The sequence below is a fragment of the Xiphophorus maculatus genome, chromosome 20, assembly GCF_002775205.1.
Source record: "Xiphophorus maculatus strain JP 163 A chromosome 20, X_maculatus-5.0-male, whole genome shotgun sequence".
NCBI lineage: Eukaryota > Metazoa > Chordata > Actinopteri > Cyprinodontiformes > Poeciliidae > Xiphophorus > Xiphophorus maculatus.
Window position 1 is genome coordinate 28,055,934 of NC_036462.1, and position 18,670 is coordinate 28,074,603.

The 18,670-nt window shown below is 41.1% G+C and overlaps 1 protein-coding gene across 2 annotated transcripts in view; it reads left to right on the forward strand.

Moving 5' to 3' along the window:
- The window catches only part of fam19a4 (family with sequence similarity 19 member A4, C-C motif chemokine like), a 32,699-nt gene extending 24,987 nt beyond the window's left edge, over window positions 1-7,712 (forward strand). For both annotated transcript variants that reach the window (XM_023324672.1, XM_023324671.1), the window contains exons 4-5: window positions 3,202-3,326; window positions 7,628-7,712. In XM_023324672.1, the coding sequence (XP_023180440.1) occupies window positions 3,202-3,326; window positions 7,628-7,639 (137 nt within the window). In that variant the 3' untranslated portion in view covers window positions 7,640-7,712. The remainder of the gene's footprint in view (window positions 1-3,201; window positions 3,327-7,627) is intronic.
- Window positions 7,713-18,670: the final 10,958 nt, after the last annotated feature.

Here is an 18,670-nt window from a genome sequence, read left to right on the forward strand (position 1 = left end):
AACAGTATCAAAGTGGCAGCCCAGTGTAGGAACAGGTACGTTGTTTTAACCGACTCTAAAGTCGCCTTTGAGACGGGAGAATGGATGGAGGATGAGTTTGGTGAGAATAAATGGAGTTTTCCTCAGTTGTCAAGCTGAAGATTTTAACGTCGGTTTGTAAGACGGTGAAAATGTTTGGGTTTTACGTCCAGGTTAAATATGGATCTAAGAAGGTTTTAATTTTCTGTGCGCTCTTGGAGGTTCATTCGACATGTTGACAGGAGCTGAAAGGTTTCATTTAGGAAACAAAGGCATCTGGCAACACATGACTCATTTATACAAAGACAAGACTTAAGGAATAGAGATAAGGGGTAGGATTAGATAATTGTTCACTTTTTACTACTCTTTTCTTTTCAAACATTAATGTAGTGGTAAAGTTATTATTTTGTTCCTAGTTATATATGGACATGTTTTCTCTGTTCAACTGATTGCTTGCTTTCCTGATTTTTAAAAAAAGAAAAATTGAAATAAATAGAAAAGATTTAATAAAAATCAACGTACTCAGTTTAGTAAATGTACCTTCAGTGCAGGCAGATCTCACAGGATGAAATGTAAACAAATTCAGGGGATGAAAGAAAGTTACATTTCTTATGAAAGGGTTCGTATGTTTGAACGTTTTCAAATTTTGCTAATGTCGCAACCACAAACTTTACCGCATTTTATTAGGATTTTTTGTGGAATTTACTAAAGGAATACTTGAAATGTGATTGTTTTCTACAGTTTTTCCTAAAAATATCTAAAAACTGCGGTGTCCATTTATTTTTCAGCCCTCCTGAGTTTTACCGACACACTTGTGCCACAAAAAAACTATTTTTTTAACAAGACACCTTTGAGATAAACATGCCCCGCCCTCATGTTTACATTTTAGATAAAGATGGAGGCAAGAAACAGCAAGGGGTGACATTTTCCACTTTGCACTCACTGAATGACAACGAACGCTCTGCAGATTTGTTTGCACTGCCTGGTCGATTTAGGGTAAGACGGCTCGTCGGGTTTGGCACAAACCAGTTGAGCTCAGCGGCTTTCGGGCAATCGACCAAAAATGAAGCATTCTTTTTTCTTTTCATTTTCAAATAGTCAATACAAAACGCAAAAATAAAACAGATACGTTTGACTCTTGTAAATTTTAATAAAAGTTTGCTCTCATTAACGAACCGCCCCCCTGCCCCCTTTTTTAATTTAGTCCATCACTACTCGGCACGCAAAAGAATTGTTCCAGAGAGTTATTTTTTGCCGTCGATGACACAGATTAGATCCTAATCATCATTAGCGGTTATTTTCTTTTAATTTGGAGGAAGCGCCGCGCTCTGATAGCGTATCTTTATGATAATCTAGTTTCTTTGCTCTCTGTTTTACACAATGGGAATAACAATCACTGTTTTCTCTTTTTGCGCCCTGCGATTTTTTAAAATTTTCCACCCAACAGAATCGAAGGCCGAGCAGAGAGACAGACTTTCATTACCGCACACTGAAAAAAATAACTCTTTGGATGAACATAAGAAAAATCATGGAAAGGATTTTCACCTGATTTCTTTGCTTTATTTCAGCACCATGTGATTCTGTTACTCCTATTTAAAGCAAATGTGTTAGGTCAACTTAATTTATTAAGGTTATTCCAATGTAAAGCAATTGTGTTGGCTCAATTTGATTAATTAAGGTTGATTCAACTAATTTACTATAGTTGGACCCAATGTAATTTAAAAGAGCCAGCCCAACTAATTTGCAATGTTTTGGACCAAATAATTTACTTTACTTGATTAATGCAAATTCAGAAAATCGCATTAGTTGAAACCAACTTTTTTTTTTCCAATTTTTTTCTCCTTAGAGTTTTTGCAGCGCTAGTGGCTCGTATTTTTTTGCGACAGTAGGCAGACAGGAAAGAGGGCTGAGGAGGTCATGCGGCAAAGGTCGCCGGGAACGGGACTCGAACCAGCGACGGCTGCGTCGAGGACTAAGGGGCGTGCTAACAAGGGGCGTGCTAACCCCCTGCGCCACCACAGCACGCCCGAGAAACCAACTTACAGAATGTTACAGTGGTACCTTCACACTACTTAATTAAGTCGATCCAACTCATGAAAGTTAAGTTAGCTCAACAAACATGCTTCATGCTGAAAGAAAGCTATTTAATCGTGTGGAAATCCTTTCCATGATTTAATTACGTTAATTCAAAGACATGTTTTTAAGTTACATTACATTAAGTGTTTTAAGCCAGGACTGGGTGAAAGGGTAGAAAGAACAATTAGAAAAGGTACAACAGAACTGTATTTTCAAAACCCAGCCACCTCACTGTATTTTCATGCTGTAGTTTTTACAGCCATTTGTTACAGTGCAGTTCTTAAATGCCAATAGTGCCCTGCAGAGAAAAACAAATATCTATAGTTTAATGTGTAACTAAAACCGCTTTGAAGTTTTCCCAGGCGCAAAACAGTTACGTCGCGTGATCTTCCATAATCTCTCGTGATCCCCTGATCTCGCTAGACCCTCTTCGCTGGGAGATCAATCTGACTATAATGAATCATGTTATCTCAACATGATTCAATTTCATAAACGTTAAGTTGTTGAATTTCTTGTTTATCCAACATGATTTTATCACGTTTTTGGTTGAAACATGAAATTATTTAGTTAAAAGTACATGATATTCTTTTGTTAATGTGATAACCCCCTAAGTTCATTTTTTTCAGTGTAGGGCTCAGAAACATATTCATGCAAAAAGTCATTCACTCTGTTGAGGTTTAGCAGTTAAATATTTTGTCAGATCTTTGCAAATCTTGGCGCGATCACATTAACGCTGTTTTACACGCTGGGCCGGATGATTCCAGACAAGATGTCCTGCTGATCTTCTGGACAGAAAAAGAGAAAAGAATATGACTCTCCCCAACCTGACAGAAATAATAAGGATTGCACATAACTGCTGTTGACCACAAATGCTGTCTCTGTTGCAGGAGGATCTTGACAGCAAACTCTGCATTGTACATTGCTGGTATCTGCACTAAAAATATCACCGTGCCATCACTCCTGATACTACTAATTCAACCATTTTTAGCGTATTTCTTTCCTCCTCTGTTAAATATGCTAAATATTCAGTTTTCCCCCCCTCTGTGTATGATCTGTTCAATTTCTTCCTCTCTTCACTTGCCTTGAAATGTCATCTCTGTGCTCCAGCCTCTATTGTCGCCCAGAAGTGGTGGTGCCACATGCAGCCCTGCATGGACGGAGAGGAGTGCAAAGTCCTGCCCGACCTGACAGGCTGGTCATGCAGCACCGGCAACAAAGTCAAAACCACCAAGGTAGGAAGAAAACCTGAAAACCTACAGGCAATATGATGACTTTCTCAGTTTATTTGATCCTAGGTTGCTGTAACGAGGGATGATATTAAATGCATGCAGTTGCAGAATGATAAAATGAAACCCCATCTGGTCAAATTAGAAGATTGTTTTAAAAAGGGGGGATTTAAATCATTCTTCAATCGTTGGTCATTTCAAACCATCATCATCATCAAGCTGCAGCGCAGCTTCCCAGAAAAATGGCCGCTGCTTGCATCACTTCACCCAAATCAGCCATTTATTAAATAATCTTTAACGGCAGAAGTTCAACTGCTGTGTTGAAATCTTTGCATCCAGTTCAGCAAGTTCAACTGCTGTCTATTAAAATTTAACTAAGAGGACGTACGGCAGATCAAGCCTTTTTAGTACCTGGGTGTTAGTCAGACCAGCCTTCGCTCCCTAGACTTAGACTTAGACTTAGACTGACTTTATTGTCATTTTCAATGCACAGGGTGTATACAGAACGAAATTTCGTTGCATACGGCTCAGGACAGTGTTTTGAGCTTCCAATGTTGTGAGGTTACTCCAGAATAAAATAAAATACAGTATAAAATATGAATATAAATCTAAATATAAAATATAAAGTGCAGGAATGACAGTAAAATATAAGTTATTTAGCTCTGTACATGTGCAAGGTATAAAGTGGAGACCAGTTTTTGAGTGCAGTCCAGTTAAGAGTTCAGCAGTCTGATGGCAAGTGGGAAAAAGCTGTTTCAGAACCAGGTGGACCTGCACCGGACACTGCGGAACCTCTTTCCAGAGGGCAGCAGGGAGAACAGTCCATGGTGGGGGTGTGAGGGGTCACTGACGATGTTTCGGCCTCGGGACACGTAGCGCTTTTCTGTTTGATTGTCTTGGCAACAGCAACTGTAGCAGTGCAACAGAGTGTCTTTTCATATGTGGCAGCAACTAAGGATGCAACTTCATCAGTGTCCAGTGGGGAATGGATGGCTTGTCTGCTCCTGCCTTGACCAAGATTTAAAGCAGATCAACCCGACCTTGAGCTTTAATTCGGTGCATTTCTTTTCTTTAAGTTTTCTGTTCTTATCGGCTGCAGGTGAATAAGTTCCCAGCTTTATGTCTCCTTCACTTTTTTCCGTTAAGACGGCCGCTAACGAAACGGGTCTCACAGGGCGAGCAACAGCATTAGGGACAATGCAAGCAAATGTTTGGCTTGTCACAAGCATGAATAAATAAGCCTCGAAAAAGTTGGCAAAAATTGCAGAGAAAATACGCGGTACCTCAACAACAAATGGGCCCCTCAGTGCGCATCATGTTTTATTACAACTCTAAGTGTAATTCATACAGCCGCTATATGATGCAGAGTAAATGAATGTCATTCAGATGGGATAAATTGATTTAAATGAGGGTCCTTCATGGCCCTTTGTAAGTAGTTGAAGTGTGAAAGTTAATTTGAAGCTGTAGACTGCTCTGTAGCTGTGTATGTGTACGCGTAAGCCGGGGTGTGTGTGTGTGTGTGGGGTGGGGGTGGGGGTGTGTGGGGGTGTGGGGGTGTGTATCGTGGGACTGACTGAGCAGGTGCTTTTTATTTACAGGTGAAATATAAAAAGAGAAACAGTTGGAGGGGGTAGGGGGAAGCGGCGCAGGCGCCGTGAGAGTAATTGCTCGAGAGATGGCACAGCAGCCCAACATCTGTCGTATTCATTAGAATGCATTATGGCGGGAGCCTTCCGCAGAGGCTGTACAATTAAGAGTCATAATTAAATTGGTGAGCGGAGTAGACTGAGGAGCCGAGGCTCTTCTGAGCTCCATCACAGGCAGCACAATTAATGACCCCGAGTCTAACACCAACTCTTGGAGTGATAGGTGCAATTATCCTCGTCCTGTTGCCTTTTCATTTCATCCCTCTCTTTTTTTTTTTCTGATTTGTCCCACGTAGCCTGACTAGCTGGTCAGCTGACTGCTTTAATTGTGCATCTGCAAGCAGGGAACTTGGAAGCAGGGTTACTCGGAGACGTGGTGGCAGATGTCACGGCAAGCAGCCGCAAAGAGACACCGATCCCCCCGGCAACCGCTCACGCGGCCGCGCTCTGCGGCTTTCGTCTTCATCCGGCTTCTCATTTTCCATTCGTGACCTCCTTCCATCACCTCGGCATCTTATTTGCCACGATGATCTGTATCTGTCCGTCTCCCTTTTTCCCCTCCCCCACACAGCGTTGGCGTGCTGCAGAAACACGCAGGGCAATACCGCAACGGTTCAACAAGAAAGAGCAGAGACGGGCTTCACATATAATGTTTTCTACGTCTAATATTACGGTCCAACTTTCACAGCGTTCTCGGGATTGGACCACGAGAACCGGAGTTTTCTAATTCATCAGCATGTCGGTTCATTTAAAATGCACACAGGATTAGGTTTGGAGACGGAAAGGTCTTTACATCTACAATTATATTCGCTCAGCCCACTGCCAGACTGTAAACAAGCTACTGCAGCTGCAAAACATGCGGAATTTAGCCCGAGCTACCGAGCCGCTACTGTTTCTCTCTGCTGTCATTCGACAAAACGAGCAGAAGGACGGCGAGGCAGAAACAGAAAGGAAGGAGATTGATTTAAAAATTCCTTCTGCGATCTCTGATTCCGGCTTTCAAAGGCAACATTTATCCAGTGTTTGTGAAGTGAGTGGAGACATGTCTCCACTCAGTGGCTAACAAAAGCGTTCATACCTCTTGAACCTTTTTGATTTATTTTTTTTGTCAAATTACAAACGCTTTCAATTGGATTTTATGTAAGATAGTAGAGCAAGACAAAATGGTGCATAATTGGGAAGTTTAAGAAAAAAAACGATATATGGTTTATATATAAAGGGTCTTTTTTACATTTAAAAAAAGAATGACAGTCAGGCATTTATGTATTCAGCCTCATTTGAGTTCAGTCCAGTTCAATTGAAAAAAAACTTTATTTATCCCAAAGGGAAATTAAACGTCGTAACTCATAACGTCCAAGCATCTTCAAAAGAGTTGCTGTGTTGGAGGAAAGAATATCCGGTAGCAGTCAGTTTTGCAGCTAATCTGAAGAGGCCTCTGACTGAAGTTGGTCTTATGTGAGTCGGGACAAGCTAAAAACTCGATTTATAGGCAGCAGAGGCGATATTCCAGAGTAATATGTCCTGGATGACACCAGCAGTTGAATACAAACACTGCTAATCTGCTGACTAAATGGGTAGAAATCCAGGAAGAGAAACGTTGGAGTGATATCCTTAAATTAACTTTAATCGATTATCTTTATAAGTTGCAGAATTGATGAAAACAACCTGATTTTGTGTGAGTTAACATCAAAATAAGGTAACCGCAGCTGTTTTGTGAAGGAAATTAGTGAACATTAGTGGTCAAGGAACTCAGCAGATGGGTGAGAGATAAAATGGTGGGAAAATTTCACAGTAGGCTTGGATTATTCAAACAACATGCCAGCTTCGGATATTTCAGAAAGCAAGTATCGAGCAACTGAAAATGTACTCAACAAATTTAGCCTTCATGAAAAGAGGCTGGCTTGGAGGAAGGTTAAAAGAAAACCATCAAAAGTCCAGTTTGCAACGAGCCAGAGAGAATATTAGAGACACAACTAATGTGTGATAATACTGTAGCAAGATGGAGACCAAAACTCAACATGCAAAAGCCACGTTGCATGTTGTGCGGTGATAATAACACCTCAAATGCATCGCTCACACTACGAAGCACGGTGGAAGCAGCATCATGACATGGGAATACTTTTCTTCCGTTGGGACAGGAAGCTGGAAGGAGCTAAATACAACGAAGACAACCTGTTTGACTCTTGGGACTGGTGCTGGAGGTTTACCTTCCAGGACCATGAAAGCAAAGCGGACCCGTGTGTTGCAATGGTTCACAGTCAAAGTCCTGAACTTAACAAACTACAAAGAAAATAGATTTTCATAGAAGATCCCTGTGCAGCCGAGCTGAGCTTGATTGTTCAGCAAAAAGGAATGGGGAACTCTTACGTCTCTATGTGCAAACTTGCCACAAGACTTGAAGCTGTACTTGCAGCTTCACACGACTTTACCCAAAATGTTGACTTGAAGGGGTGAATAGAAATGGACGTCCCACTTTTGAGACATCTAGTGAGAAATCACGGAGCCGTCGGCCATCCGCTTCAGACAAAAAAAAAACATCCCATCAAATTCTCCGACATATTTTGAATGGCCTGTGAAAAAGGGGTTCAAGGAGCGTTCATGTTTTTGCGCCGTTTGTTCGTGACACACCAATTCTAACTCTCTCTCTGCTTCTCTTTGCAGGTTACACGATAGCGAGAGAGCCGCCGAGGCAAAAGGAAACCCGAAGCGCTCCATGTGGAGACGGCGGATGACTCACGCATTCACAGCCCGACGGGGGGGGGGGGGGGGGGGGATATGGAGGTGAAGGGACTGCTGTCTGTCACAAAAAAACAAAATGGATAAAATGTTCTCATCAAAACCACATGGAGACCCACATGCAGCAAAAACTGGTCAAAGAAGCTATGAGACTGCAGTCGGGGTCACACACGGACAACGACGTCATTCCTACTCTCCACGCTGGATCTCAAAACACAAAAATGCAGTATTTTTGAAACTGTGCTTGAGCCGAGCGTTTTTGGTGCGAGAGCGTAGCGTGAACTCAAGGATGCGCTGACGGTGTCGTCAAACTCTGGAAGCCTCTGCCGGAGACAGGAGTGAAGAAGGTCTGGGAGCAACGAAAGAGATAAAAGCTCATAACTGGCGAGGTAGCAAATTAGCATCAGAATGCTCTGGTGGGTCATGCCACCAACGCTCACGCTGTTTTTGCAGGAGTCATTTTGCAGCTCTAATTAGGGGGGGGGATTGCAGTAGAATCATAACAGCATTATTAAAAATTCATGTAGGATATTTGCACCCGTCGGAACCGTTTGGGTGACATTTTATTGTTCGGTACACGGCACATCCTTTGTGGCGCATCTGAAATGAAACTGGAGGTGAAGTGTTTTCTAAACTGTCTGACGTTCGAAGTACTGTAGATAAATATGCATATCGTAAACCATTAATTCTGAGTAGTTATTTGGTAAAAAAAAAAAAAAAAAAAAAAAAGTATTCATGGAGCTTTACTTTCTTGCAGCTTGGAACAATATGAACTAGCAAACTACGTCTCATTTATTTCTCTTTCTATTTTCGCCCGGAGACATTTATGAGCTCATCGTTCAGAGTTATGTCTCCTTGATCTGCTGGGTTCAGTCTGTGGCTACGGTTTTTAAGGAAGCCCATAAAGGCTTAACCAAAAAGAATCATTTGTCTTTCTGCTACTCATACAACTGACTGAAACTGATTTTTCTAGCTACAGTGACTTGCAAAAGTATTAATACTTCTTGGCCATTTTAGCATTTTTGTTTCAGAAAGAACTGAAACTGATGTATTTCAGTTTGATTATATAAAATAGTCCAACACAAAATAGTGAAGAAGTGTTTGGTGGAAGATATTTATTCAAAACATTTTGCCAATAAATGTCGGAACATTTGTGCAGCTTTGTACCTGACTTCTCCGTTGTGTTTGGTCTTCATGACATTATTTGTTTTGTTATTTTTCTCTAACAAACCTCCGAGGCCTTCACAAAACCGTTAGATTTACATCTGTGTTAAACCTCACACAGGTACACTGGCTTCCATTAGAAATGTACGCTAAAAAATATTCCGCCATTTTTTTTAAATCGTCGAAAAAACACAACTCGAAGGGTTTCCATTAAATAAGGAACGCAATTAAAATAACACGCAAATATGTTTGTTTACACGGTAAGTCATTACAAAACACGCCGCGTCATCGCCATCCTACCACTTCCTGTCGTCTTCTTCGTCTTTTCCGGCAGCAGTAACAACAGGTTGTTTATCGCGTGGTGCGACGAAAGCGTTTCGAAATAAACCAATTTCGATACAGCTGAAAATCCACTTCAACCACCAACCACTTTATTTATCAAAAAACAGGAGATTTTTCAAAATTGGCATCGTTTCCATTCAGCAAATTTGTTTTGTAGTTTCAATTTGTACAATCAAACGGTCAATGGAAACACAGCTACTGTTATCGTTTGCCAGATGATCATCCACTAACAAATGTAAATCCTATATATCAGCAACTTCACAATCTTACACTACTTTGTGTTTTTCTAATCATAAAGGTCTCGTGTAATAAAAGTAAAAATGCTCCAGGGGTATGAATACTTTTGCAAGGCGCTGTATTTTTTATTTTTAACCCACTGTGGATACTCTGTGGCATTTCTTAGGCTCATACAAGCGTAAATAGCGAGACTGATTTGTCTTTACATTTTGTATGTCAAGAATGCAAACCGGTTCAATTAGCGGAGGTTTTTATCTCTACCTTTATCGGTGGATGGATCTTTTTGTGTTCAACATTTTCCATTGATTGCATCTGATCAATGCTTCTGTGTGGTTTACAGAAATAATTGCTGCAGATAATGTCAGCGTTAGAAACCTCCTTTCTTTCCGCGCCTCATCCTCTACAGAGCCTGATCATTACTGCAGTACAGCAGTGTTGCACAGCAAGCAGCCGTCACACTTTTCTGTCTTCTCTGTCAGACTCTTTTCCCCTCTCTCATGCCCCTCTCCTCTAACACACTGACAAAGTGATGATAGCGCTGTTAAAAGAAAGTTTTGTTCCACACACTGCATCACAGTTTTCTTGCTTGAACTAGAATGGAGCTTTTCTTTCTTTTTTTTTTTTTTTGCTGTCACGCTTATCGAAATGAAGTTTTCTCTCCTGGACATGCATCCAAATCTTTCTCACACGGCATCAAGTCTGCCTCTCTGATACGTGAATGTGTTGGGTCAGCATGCCTGGGGGTTAGCCTTCTGGGGCCAGCTCCTTCTCCTCCTCCTCCTCTGTGGCTGAGAGCCTCTGCTTCTCAGACACGCCGCCTTGTGAGCTATGATAAATCTTTGGGAGCTGAGCCGCTGACTCTCCGGCTGCAGCGCTGCGCTCTGAGCCAGAGGGAGCTCGGGGGACAGCAGGGCTACCAGTGGCAGGCGCCTCCACTCTCTCATTACTGAGAGGCCTGGATAGAGCCGGTCTCCTCCTGGGAACACTGACATGGAATATTTTTAGGCTTACGGTGCAGCGTTGCTGCTAGGCCAGTCACACCACACTGCCCTCTTTCTTTGAGCACCATCTCAGCAACAATAGTCTATTTTGAGAAGAAGAAAAAAAAACATGACGTTCTGCAGCAGCATTCATGCACATTTTATATATACATATATATATATATAAAAAAACCATGCACACGCACGTTAGGGTAAACTTACAGGTGCTTCTTGGTATGTTAGAACATCATGGTATATGTTCACTTATTCACTTCAGAAGGTGAAACCCGTTTCATTACGTACAAAGTCATATATTTCAAGCATTTATTTCTGTTAATTTTGATAGTTGATGAAAATGTACAATTCAGATTAACAGAAAATGTGAATATTATAGAAGACAGATTTAAAATAAAGTGTATTTACAACAGAAATGTCCTCAGTTGGGCCACCTTTTGTACGAGTTACTCCATCAATATAGCATGATAAGGAGGCCGTCCGCCTGCGGCTCTGCTGGGTGTTGAAGAAGCTCGGGTTGCTCCGTCAGTAGCCCTGACCTCGTCTGCATCGTTAGATTTAGTGTCAAAACCCTCTAAAGGCAGCAGTTATTACTGTGTAACTTCCTCAGCCCCACTTTTTCCTTCCACTAAGCTTTCATAAACGCGCTCGGATAAAGCCCTCTGTGAGTATCCTGCTTCTTTAGCGATCTTTGTGTGGCTGACACTCCTTATCGAGGGTCAGGGTTGAATAACTGTCTGCTGCTTTTATTGGTCTAATAAAATATTCAAATTTTCTGTACAACTGAGTTTTGAGGTTTTGTTGTTTATATCGTCATAAGCATTGTCATTAAAAATCTTTACAGAAATAAACCACGGGAACATATCACTGTGTGTAATCTCTAAAGCTGAATTATTGAAATATGTCGTCTTTTAGATTTGTTTTTTGTTTTTTTGCCTTGGTGAGATGAGGAAGGAAGTAACGAACAGACTGTTTCCTGTTGTAGGTTTGAACAATCAGCCCAGATGAGAACTGCAATATTTAACCACCCTCCTTCCTGACAAACATTTTATGCTAAGTAGATGAACCAGGCACCTCACTTTCACTGTTCCACGTCGGTTTCTGCAGCAGAGTCCATATTTGAGGGCTGTTTTTGCACAGCGCTGCTCCCTGGTGGCCGGAGTCTGAGCTGCAGCTCGATCCTCGGTTTCAGCTGCGTTTAAGAGGACGTAACGCCAGCCAGCTGGGGATTCACATCTTCTCAAAGGTGTCAAAGTTGAAGCAGAAAATCTGCAGAGCACACAGTGCATTTGTCTTCTCTGCGTGCGCTGGCCAGCAGACACGCTCCTCTGCTGACGCCAGTTTATAGAAAAAAGGAAGCCAGCTGAGCTCCCAGGGCCTCAAGGTGTTCGTGTTATGTCCACCTCTAATGAGGATGGTACGAAGCATGCAAATTTAGTTGACACCCATGAATATCCAGTCATTTGTACATGACCTCTGCCTTTTATAAAAACGAATTTCTCAAGCACAAACTGCGCACGTTTACAGATTTATCATTTTATATTTAGGTTGCTGCTAAAGAGCATTAGAAAGAAACACAGGATTTCACATATTTTGCATTGCTGCTCCTTGTCACTCTTGAAAAACTATTTGAATGAACAAGAAATACTCATTTTTGGTGACATTTCTTTAATTCGGGGAAATAAAGTCAGAGATTCCGATAGAACGTCCTCATCACTGTGCTAAACAATAATTGTGATTATCATCTAAACCCCATATCGACAAGGTAAGCAACATTTTCAATTCAAAAACCCCTTTTTGCTGCTAAATTATTGACTAAATAAACACATTACCTCAATAATAAAGATATTTATTGTTTTTAAAGCTGTTATTTAGGTTATTCAACCATCAGATTTGTGCAAAATACTATTATATCCATTCAGCTTTCAAGTGTTTCCCCTGATCATTCATGGGACATTTTTGACACTATTCTTAAGAAACGTACACGTCAACGTTGGGGACGTTTGGGCTGCTACAGCATGTTTAGCATTGAGATGCTACTTTAGGCTCGAATGGCTTCACTTACAGGCTAACTCCTTTAATCTTTTTCAGCCTGCCATTATATGTTTTTTTAAGCAAAAATGAACCTCAAGTGGGACAAAGAAAGCAGCTTTGTCAACCATCGCTGTTATTTGCGGATATTGCCTGTGCGTCGGACTTACGGGCGTTCCAGAAACTCATGAATACAGTGGTTCCGGCTGGAACCTTTGTCTGCTACAAAAAAAGAACAGAAAATAATCACTTCGGTTAAAAAATGAATAAAAATTACAATTGTGCTAAAGTCTATGTAATTAATTAATGAAAATTAACACTTTAAAGTCCCGCCTGTACATTTATAATTTTCATTACGCGTAAGAATTAAGACTTTAAGTCACTATAAAGCTTAACAAAACACTTTGAACTTTGTGGCTATAACACGACAAGTTATAAAGAAGTTTGAAGGAGCTGGAATAGTTTTCTGAGGCACTCGCAGAGAAGATCTTGTGTTTACTTGTGTCTGCAGTGTCTCTGTAGGGGATCGACTTCAAACACAGCTTGGAGACTGCATACTTTTACCTCCACTTGTTAGCAGCTGGTGGGATTTAGAGGCTAGGAGTCATAGAGGCAAACAAACAGCATGGACAAACCTAATGAGAGAGCAGCCAGTCAGAGACAGAGAGAGCGCCTGGGAAACAAAGAGCTACCGAGGTGAGCTAAGGGGTTACAGTGTAACGCAGTGCATTATGAAGCAATAATGTTTGAGAGGGCAGGAATGGTGCAGAGTATTTCTAAGCATGTCTCTGTCTATGCCTGTTTGGTTCCCAAGAGGAAATCTCCCTCCCAAAGTCCCATTTAACACAACAACTGTGTGAAATTTGCCCAATCAGCAAAGATCAGCTGGAGAAAGAGGTAAAAATAAAGGGATGAAACTCACTCAGCTTATGCGTAATCTTTTTGTCTTGTCCAATTTGTTTAAGCCCCGCAGTCAAACCCAGCAAATGCAAGTCCTGGATTCGTGTTCTGTGAGAAAAGCAATCTTGAGATGAAGTGAGTATATCAGAGGAAGAAAGGTGTGTGGCAACTGGAGTCAGCTTCAGGGGGGGAAGGAAAAAAAGAGCTCTGTCATGGTAGAAGAAACACTTTCCAGCTCAGGCTGTCAGAAACTGACACTGATTTAATAATAGTCAGGAGGAGATTAGCTGATGAAGAAAATCTGATTGGAGATATCGGAGCTGGGTGGCAGCTACTCGACATATTGCTGCCGCTCATTTCAGTAGGAAGAGATCAACTTCAGCCGAGTCTTTTATTTTTTTCTTCTTTCAATTCAGTTACCGTGTGTGGCGTGTCCTGCTAACGTATTCATGCTATAACCCCAAACTTTAATACATTTTATTGGGATGACTCAACAAAACAAAGTATGGCATAACTGGGGCATGGAAGGAAAATAATACATATACTCCAGATTTCAGAACTGTAGTTGTCAAAATCTAAGTTGGACTTGGGACTTCAAGATGCTTCTTTGTCATTGATGTTAGCTAGCAAACCTCTAAAGTGCTAAACACATCGGACGACGCTCCCTCTATATTCACTTCCTATGGAACATGCGCGAGGAGACGACATTTTCTTTCCCTTTTCTCTTCGCCTTTCGCCGTCGTTCTAAATGTCTCGGGCCCATCAGACATTCGGAGAGCAGCTGGATTTATCCTGAGGTGAATTTGCGCTCAAGCAAATTGTGTTCATAAATTAGATGAGGTTTAAATGCAGCTGGTTGACCCGGGTTTTACGTAACAGTATTGGAGTGAAAAGAGAAAAACGAATGGATGCCACACTTATCTGCAAAAAAACCTTTAAAACCATGTGTCATTTTGCTTTAAGACAAAATTCTTCACTATTTTGATTTGCTCCGTCACACAATGAAACCCATGTTATGTCATTAATACGGAATGACACAACATGAAAAGGTTAAAGGTTAAAGGCAAGACTGTGTTTAGTCAAATGAACGTATTTACAGAAGCCTGTTGAACCAATTTTTCTACCATTGCCACTTCTAACAGCATTCAGGACTTTTATTGCTCTCGTCGGACCACATGTTCACTTTGAATACAGTGCAGCACTTTACAACAGAACAACATGGCCATACAGTTTCACAAACCGCAGCTGGTTCGCTTTATAAAACGATGGTGTGGAAATGAAGTGCAGAAAGCGCCGCCCTATTAACCATGTCAAAAACAGCCCTACACAGCCCATTAAAATTCAATGAAGCCAAGAAACAACAAACACTGGAGAGGGAAAAAACAGACAAACAATCAAAAGTATCTTTAATATTCATTTGGTGGCAGGCCTGCAACGGGCTGATATTGACGGTGGAGTGAACGAAGGATTCATTAACATTTTCTCTGTTGCTGCTTCCTCTCGCCGAGCCGCTCCTTGCTGTGTCGTCAGATTCACTTATCTCTCTAAAGCAATTAGCCACTGGAGGCTCCACTGACCTGAGCCTTTGTCAGACTAACGGTTACATTAGCATGGCAATAGCCTGGCAGAACTTGGCAATGTGTGCAGCTTGTGTGAGTCTGGTTGGATGGGCGGGGTCCGTATACATCCAACTTCAGCTCTTTGCTGTGATGTTCAAGTGGATTAAAGTTGTGTCTTTGGATGAACCAGTCAAGGACTTTCAAAAGCCTCTTCACTGACACATCTAGCTGGGTTTAAGGCACCTTTTGGCATCTCTTCTGCAAAGGGACTGATGCAGCGAGAGTGATTGAGGTTAGCTTACCTCTGTTATTCCCCATTCTCGCCAAGTGAGGAAATCACAGCCGTGCAGGTGATCTCCGTAGTGACCAGCGGGTTTTGCAGTAAAACTGAGTGAAATAAGTGGTGACGTATGGTTTGTGTGAACAGTTATCCACGGGATTTAAATGTCTAAGCATGTTTCAGAAAACATTCCTAACAGGAAGAGCAGAAAGGTGAGCTCCATCACTGAAATTTGAAGTCAACAACAGGTTCCCCTGCTCGACTTCATCCTGCATTATCATTTCCAAAACAATAGTCTGAGGAGATCTCAGAGATGGTTTTTATCCAAAGTGTTGACGTCAATGCACAACCTATCCTCCTCTCATCCCACGTCACTACTTGTGCAGGATATTGCTGTTTCCACCGGTGGTTGGTGGATGGCCAGGAGGTACTGAGAGGCAGCTTGTTTTTAAGGGTTATGAAAAACGTGTTTTATAAGGAGGCTGGAGACTGCTCTCAGTTGTCGTGGCTTTAGGTCATTTTCATTTCATTTTCTAGTCGGAGCTCCAGAGCACACTGGAGCAGGTTTACTTGAAAAACGCTTATATCATTTCACTCTCTATGGGGACTAGTTGCCCAAAAAAAGCCCCTGCAGCATTTCGCTGCCTCCGCCGTGCTTCACAGAAAGGACGCTGTTAGCCAGGTGACCAGTGGTGAGTGTTTTTTATTTTCTTCCTCCAGACAACAGAAGCTTAGAGTTACGACCAGATTTTCATCAGATCTGAAAATGTAGTTTCTCCTGGTTTGACAATCTTCAATGCGCTTTCTTGGGCCATATTCAGTAAGACTACCGAGGCTTTTTAGAGACGAGCGGTTTGAGTCTGATTGCTTCGCCATAAACGCCTAAGTGGTGGAGATCATTAGCAAATGCTTCCCTTCTAGAGACATCTCCAATTGCCAAGTTTAACAAGAGCCTTGCCCACGTGACCATTTGGGTTTTTGGTCACCTCTGATTAAAACCTTCCTGATCACTTACTTTGATCAGGTAGCCAAATTTAGGCTACATGATCTAAACTTCTTCTGTTTTCAAACAACTGAGACAATTGCTATGATTATTTTTTTTGTGTCCTGCAATAGATTGGTGAATAATATGATGAAGGACAATATCCTGGACTTCCTTGTTTGGTTTCTGCTTTGTCGGTTGTGAGAATTTTTATCTAGACAAGTGTGTTCAAGTCCAAGTTCTGTTCATTCAACTGAATAAGGTGTAGGTGAACTCCAGTCAAGTTGGGGAAGCATTCAAACAGTAATCAGTAGTGATGCTTGTACATTTGAGCTCAATTTTGAGTCTCTTAGCAAAATTCAGTGAATTCTAAAGTCTGTTATGTTTAAATATTAACACTTTCATAAAATAGCAAAAATAACAGGAAATATTTTTAGAAATATTGTCATACTTAGACCATCTGTGTAATTTTCCATTTTCAGAGAAAAGTACTCAAAAATAATTTCTGAAAAAGCATACTTTCTGATGGCAATATACAGTATGTGTGTATTTTGTGCCTAACAATCCCGTTTGCTTAAAGACGGCGTAGAAGACTCAATATTAACGTTTTCTACAAACAATCACAGTCACAACCAAATGCAAAGTTGTGCTTCTCCTGTAGTTGGGCTGATAACAGGCACAGCACCACGGCAATATATATCCTCACACTCAATAACTCCGTAGTGCCGTGTGGATTGATATGCAAACATGCTACCAAAGTGACACGTTTAATTTAGGCAAGTGACGCCTCAGGATTACACACACATATTCTGCATGACAGCATGATGAGTCGCAGTGGCAACAGGGGAAAAGCAGACTATAAAAAGCAGAGCGCTTTGTTCGACATGCGAGTGCGAGACAGTGAGGTGGTAAATATCTGGTATTTCAAATACAATTCAAACTTGTGAAAATACTATTATTCTTACTGTCACAATATTTGACTCACAAGCCCAGCTCTCTAACAAGTTGGAGCCCAACTTTCAGCCACTATTTGTCCCCGACAGATAAATAAGCTGCGAGCAAGTGCTGCGGTGTTGAAACCAATGACCGCACAGGCTACATTTATTTGCGTGGTTCATAATTAGTTGTCCAAATGCACTATAGTCTCCCTCCATCCTAAGCCATATTAATGGTTTGTTTTCCTGAGAAATGGGTGTTGTCTGGAACGTTGGGTGGAGAAACGGTATCCTCATAAATTTCCCTGGCAGGTGAGGTGGAAACGGAGGGAGACTGATGCGACTGAGGATGAAACACAGAAACCATTTCTTTTGTTGTTTTCTGTGCCTGCTGCTGCTGGGCCTCACAACTTCATATGTGGAGAACATTTCTCTGCCACAAAATCAAGCTAAACTTCCTTATTTCTTTCCCATTTTTTCTCCTTTTGCTGTTACATCTGCTTTACTAGGAGTCCTTCCACTCATTCTTTCTGCTAGACGGACCTTGTAGTTTGGTTTTGCATACCAATATGTGAGCAAAATGGGTATTTTATGTTTGTTTTTTGGTGACACGTTATTTGAAGGGGTGTGCATAAGCCTGACATTACACTGTCATGAAGGAGTCTTCATGAATGTTTACAGCTGTTGTCATGCAGTGTCATTTGGTAAATAATGACACTTATAATGCAAAGTTGCACTAAAAGATGCATTACAGTCCCATTAAAAGTGTCATTATTGACCCATTGACACTCCATGACAACAGTTGTAAACATTCATGAAAACTCCCGCATGTTCGTTACTGTTATTATGTCACGTTTATGTCATGTCAGTCTTAGCTCACCCCTTCAAATAAAGTGTTACCTTTTGTTTACTTTAATTTGAAGCCAGCACTTTGGTGCCTGCTGCAAGTTTAATCCGAGCTTTTGCATTTCAAAGCTCTGTTTGAGAATTGTTAAAGAGTCAGTGTAATATTCATTGACTGCTGCCCAGCAGAGCAAGAAATATACGAAACACTGAAGCAAAAACATCCGTTTTCAGTGTGGCTTGTGACATGGGGCAAACTCAAACAACAGGAATAGCAGAATTAAAACAAAACCGAGTATTTTTGTTATGGTTTCTAGTATGTACTCTCTTAGTACACTTGAAATAAGACAAAACTAACTTATAAGTAGCTTTTCAGTCTAAAATAGGAGCTTGTTTTTAGTCAATAATTACTTGATATTGATGTAAAAATACTAGCAATAAGTGAAATAATCTGCCAGTGGAAGAAGACATTTTGTTTTGTAAAATCTTGTTCCACTGGCAGATTATTTCACTCACAGCGAGAACTTTTTCAGCAATATTATGGAATTATTGACTTAAAACTATCTTCTATTTTTTGCTGAAAAGAAACTTGTTAGTTTTGTGCTCTAAGATAGCATGCATTAGAAACTAGACCTAAAATACTTGGTGAGATTTTGTGTTTTTGCAGCGAGGACATGAGTGCAGCGCCTGAATTCACTCA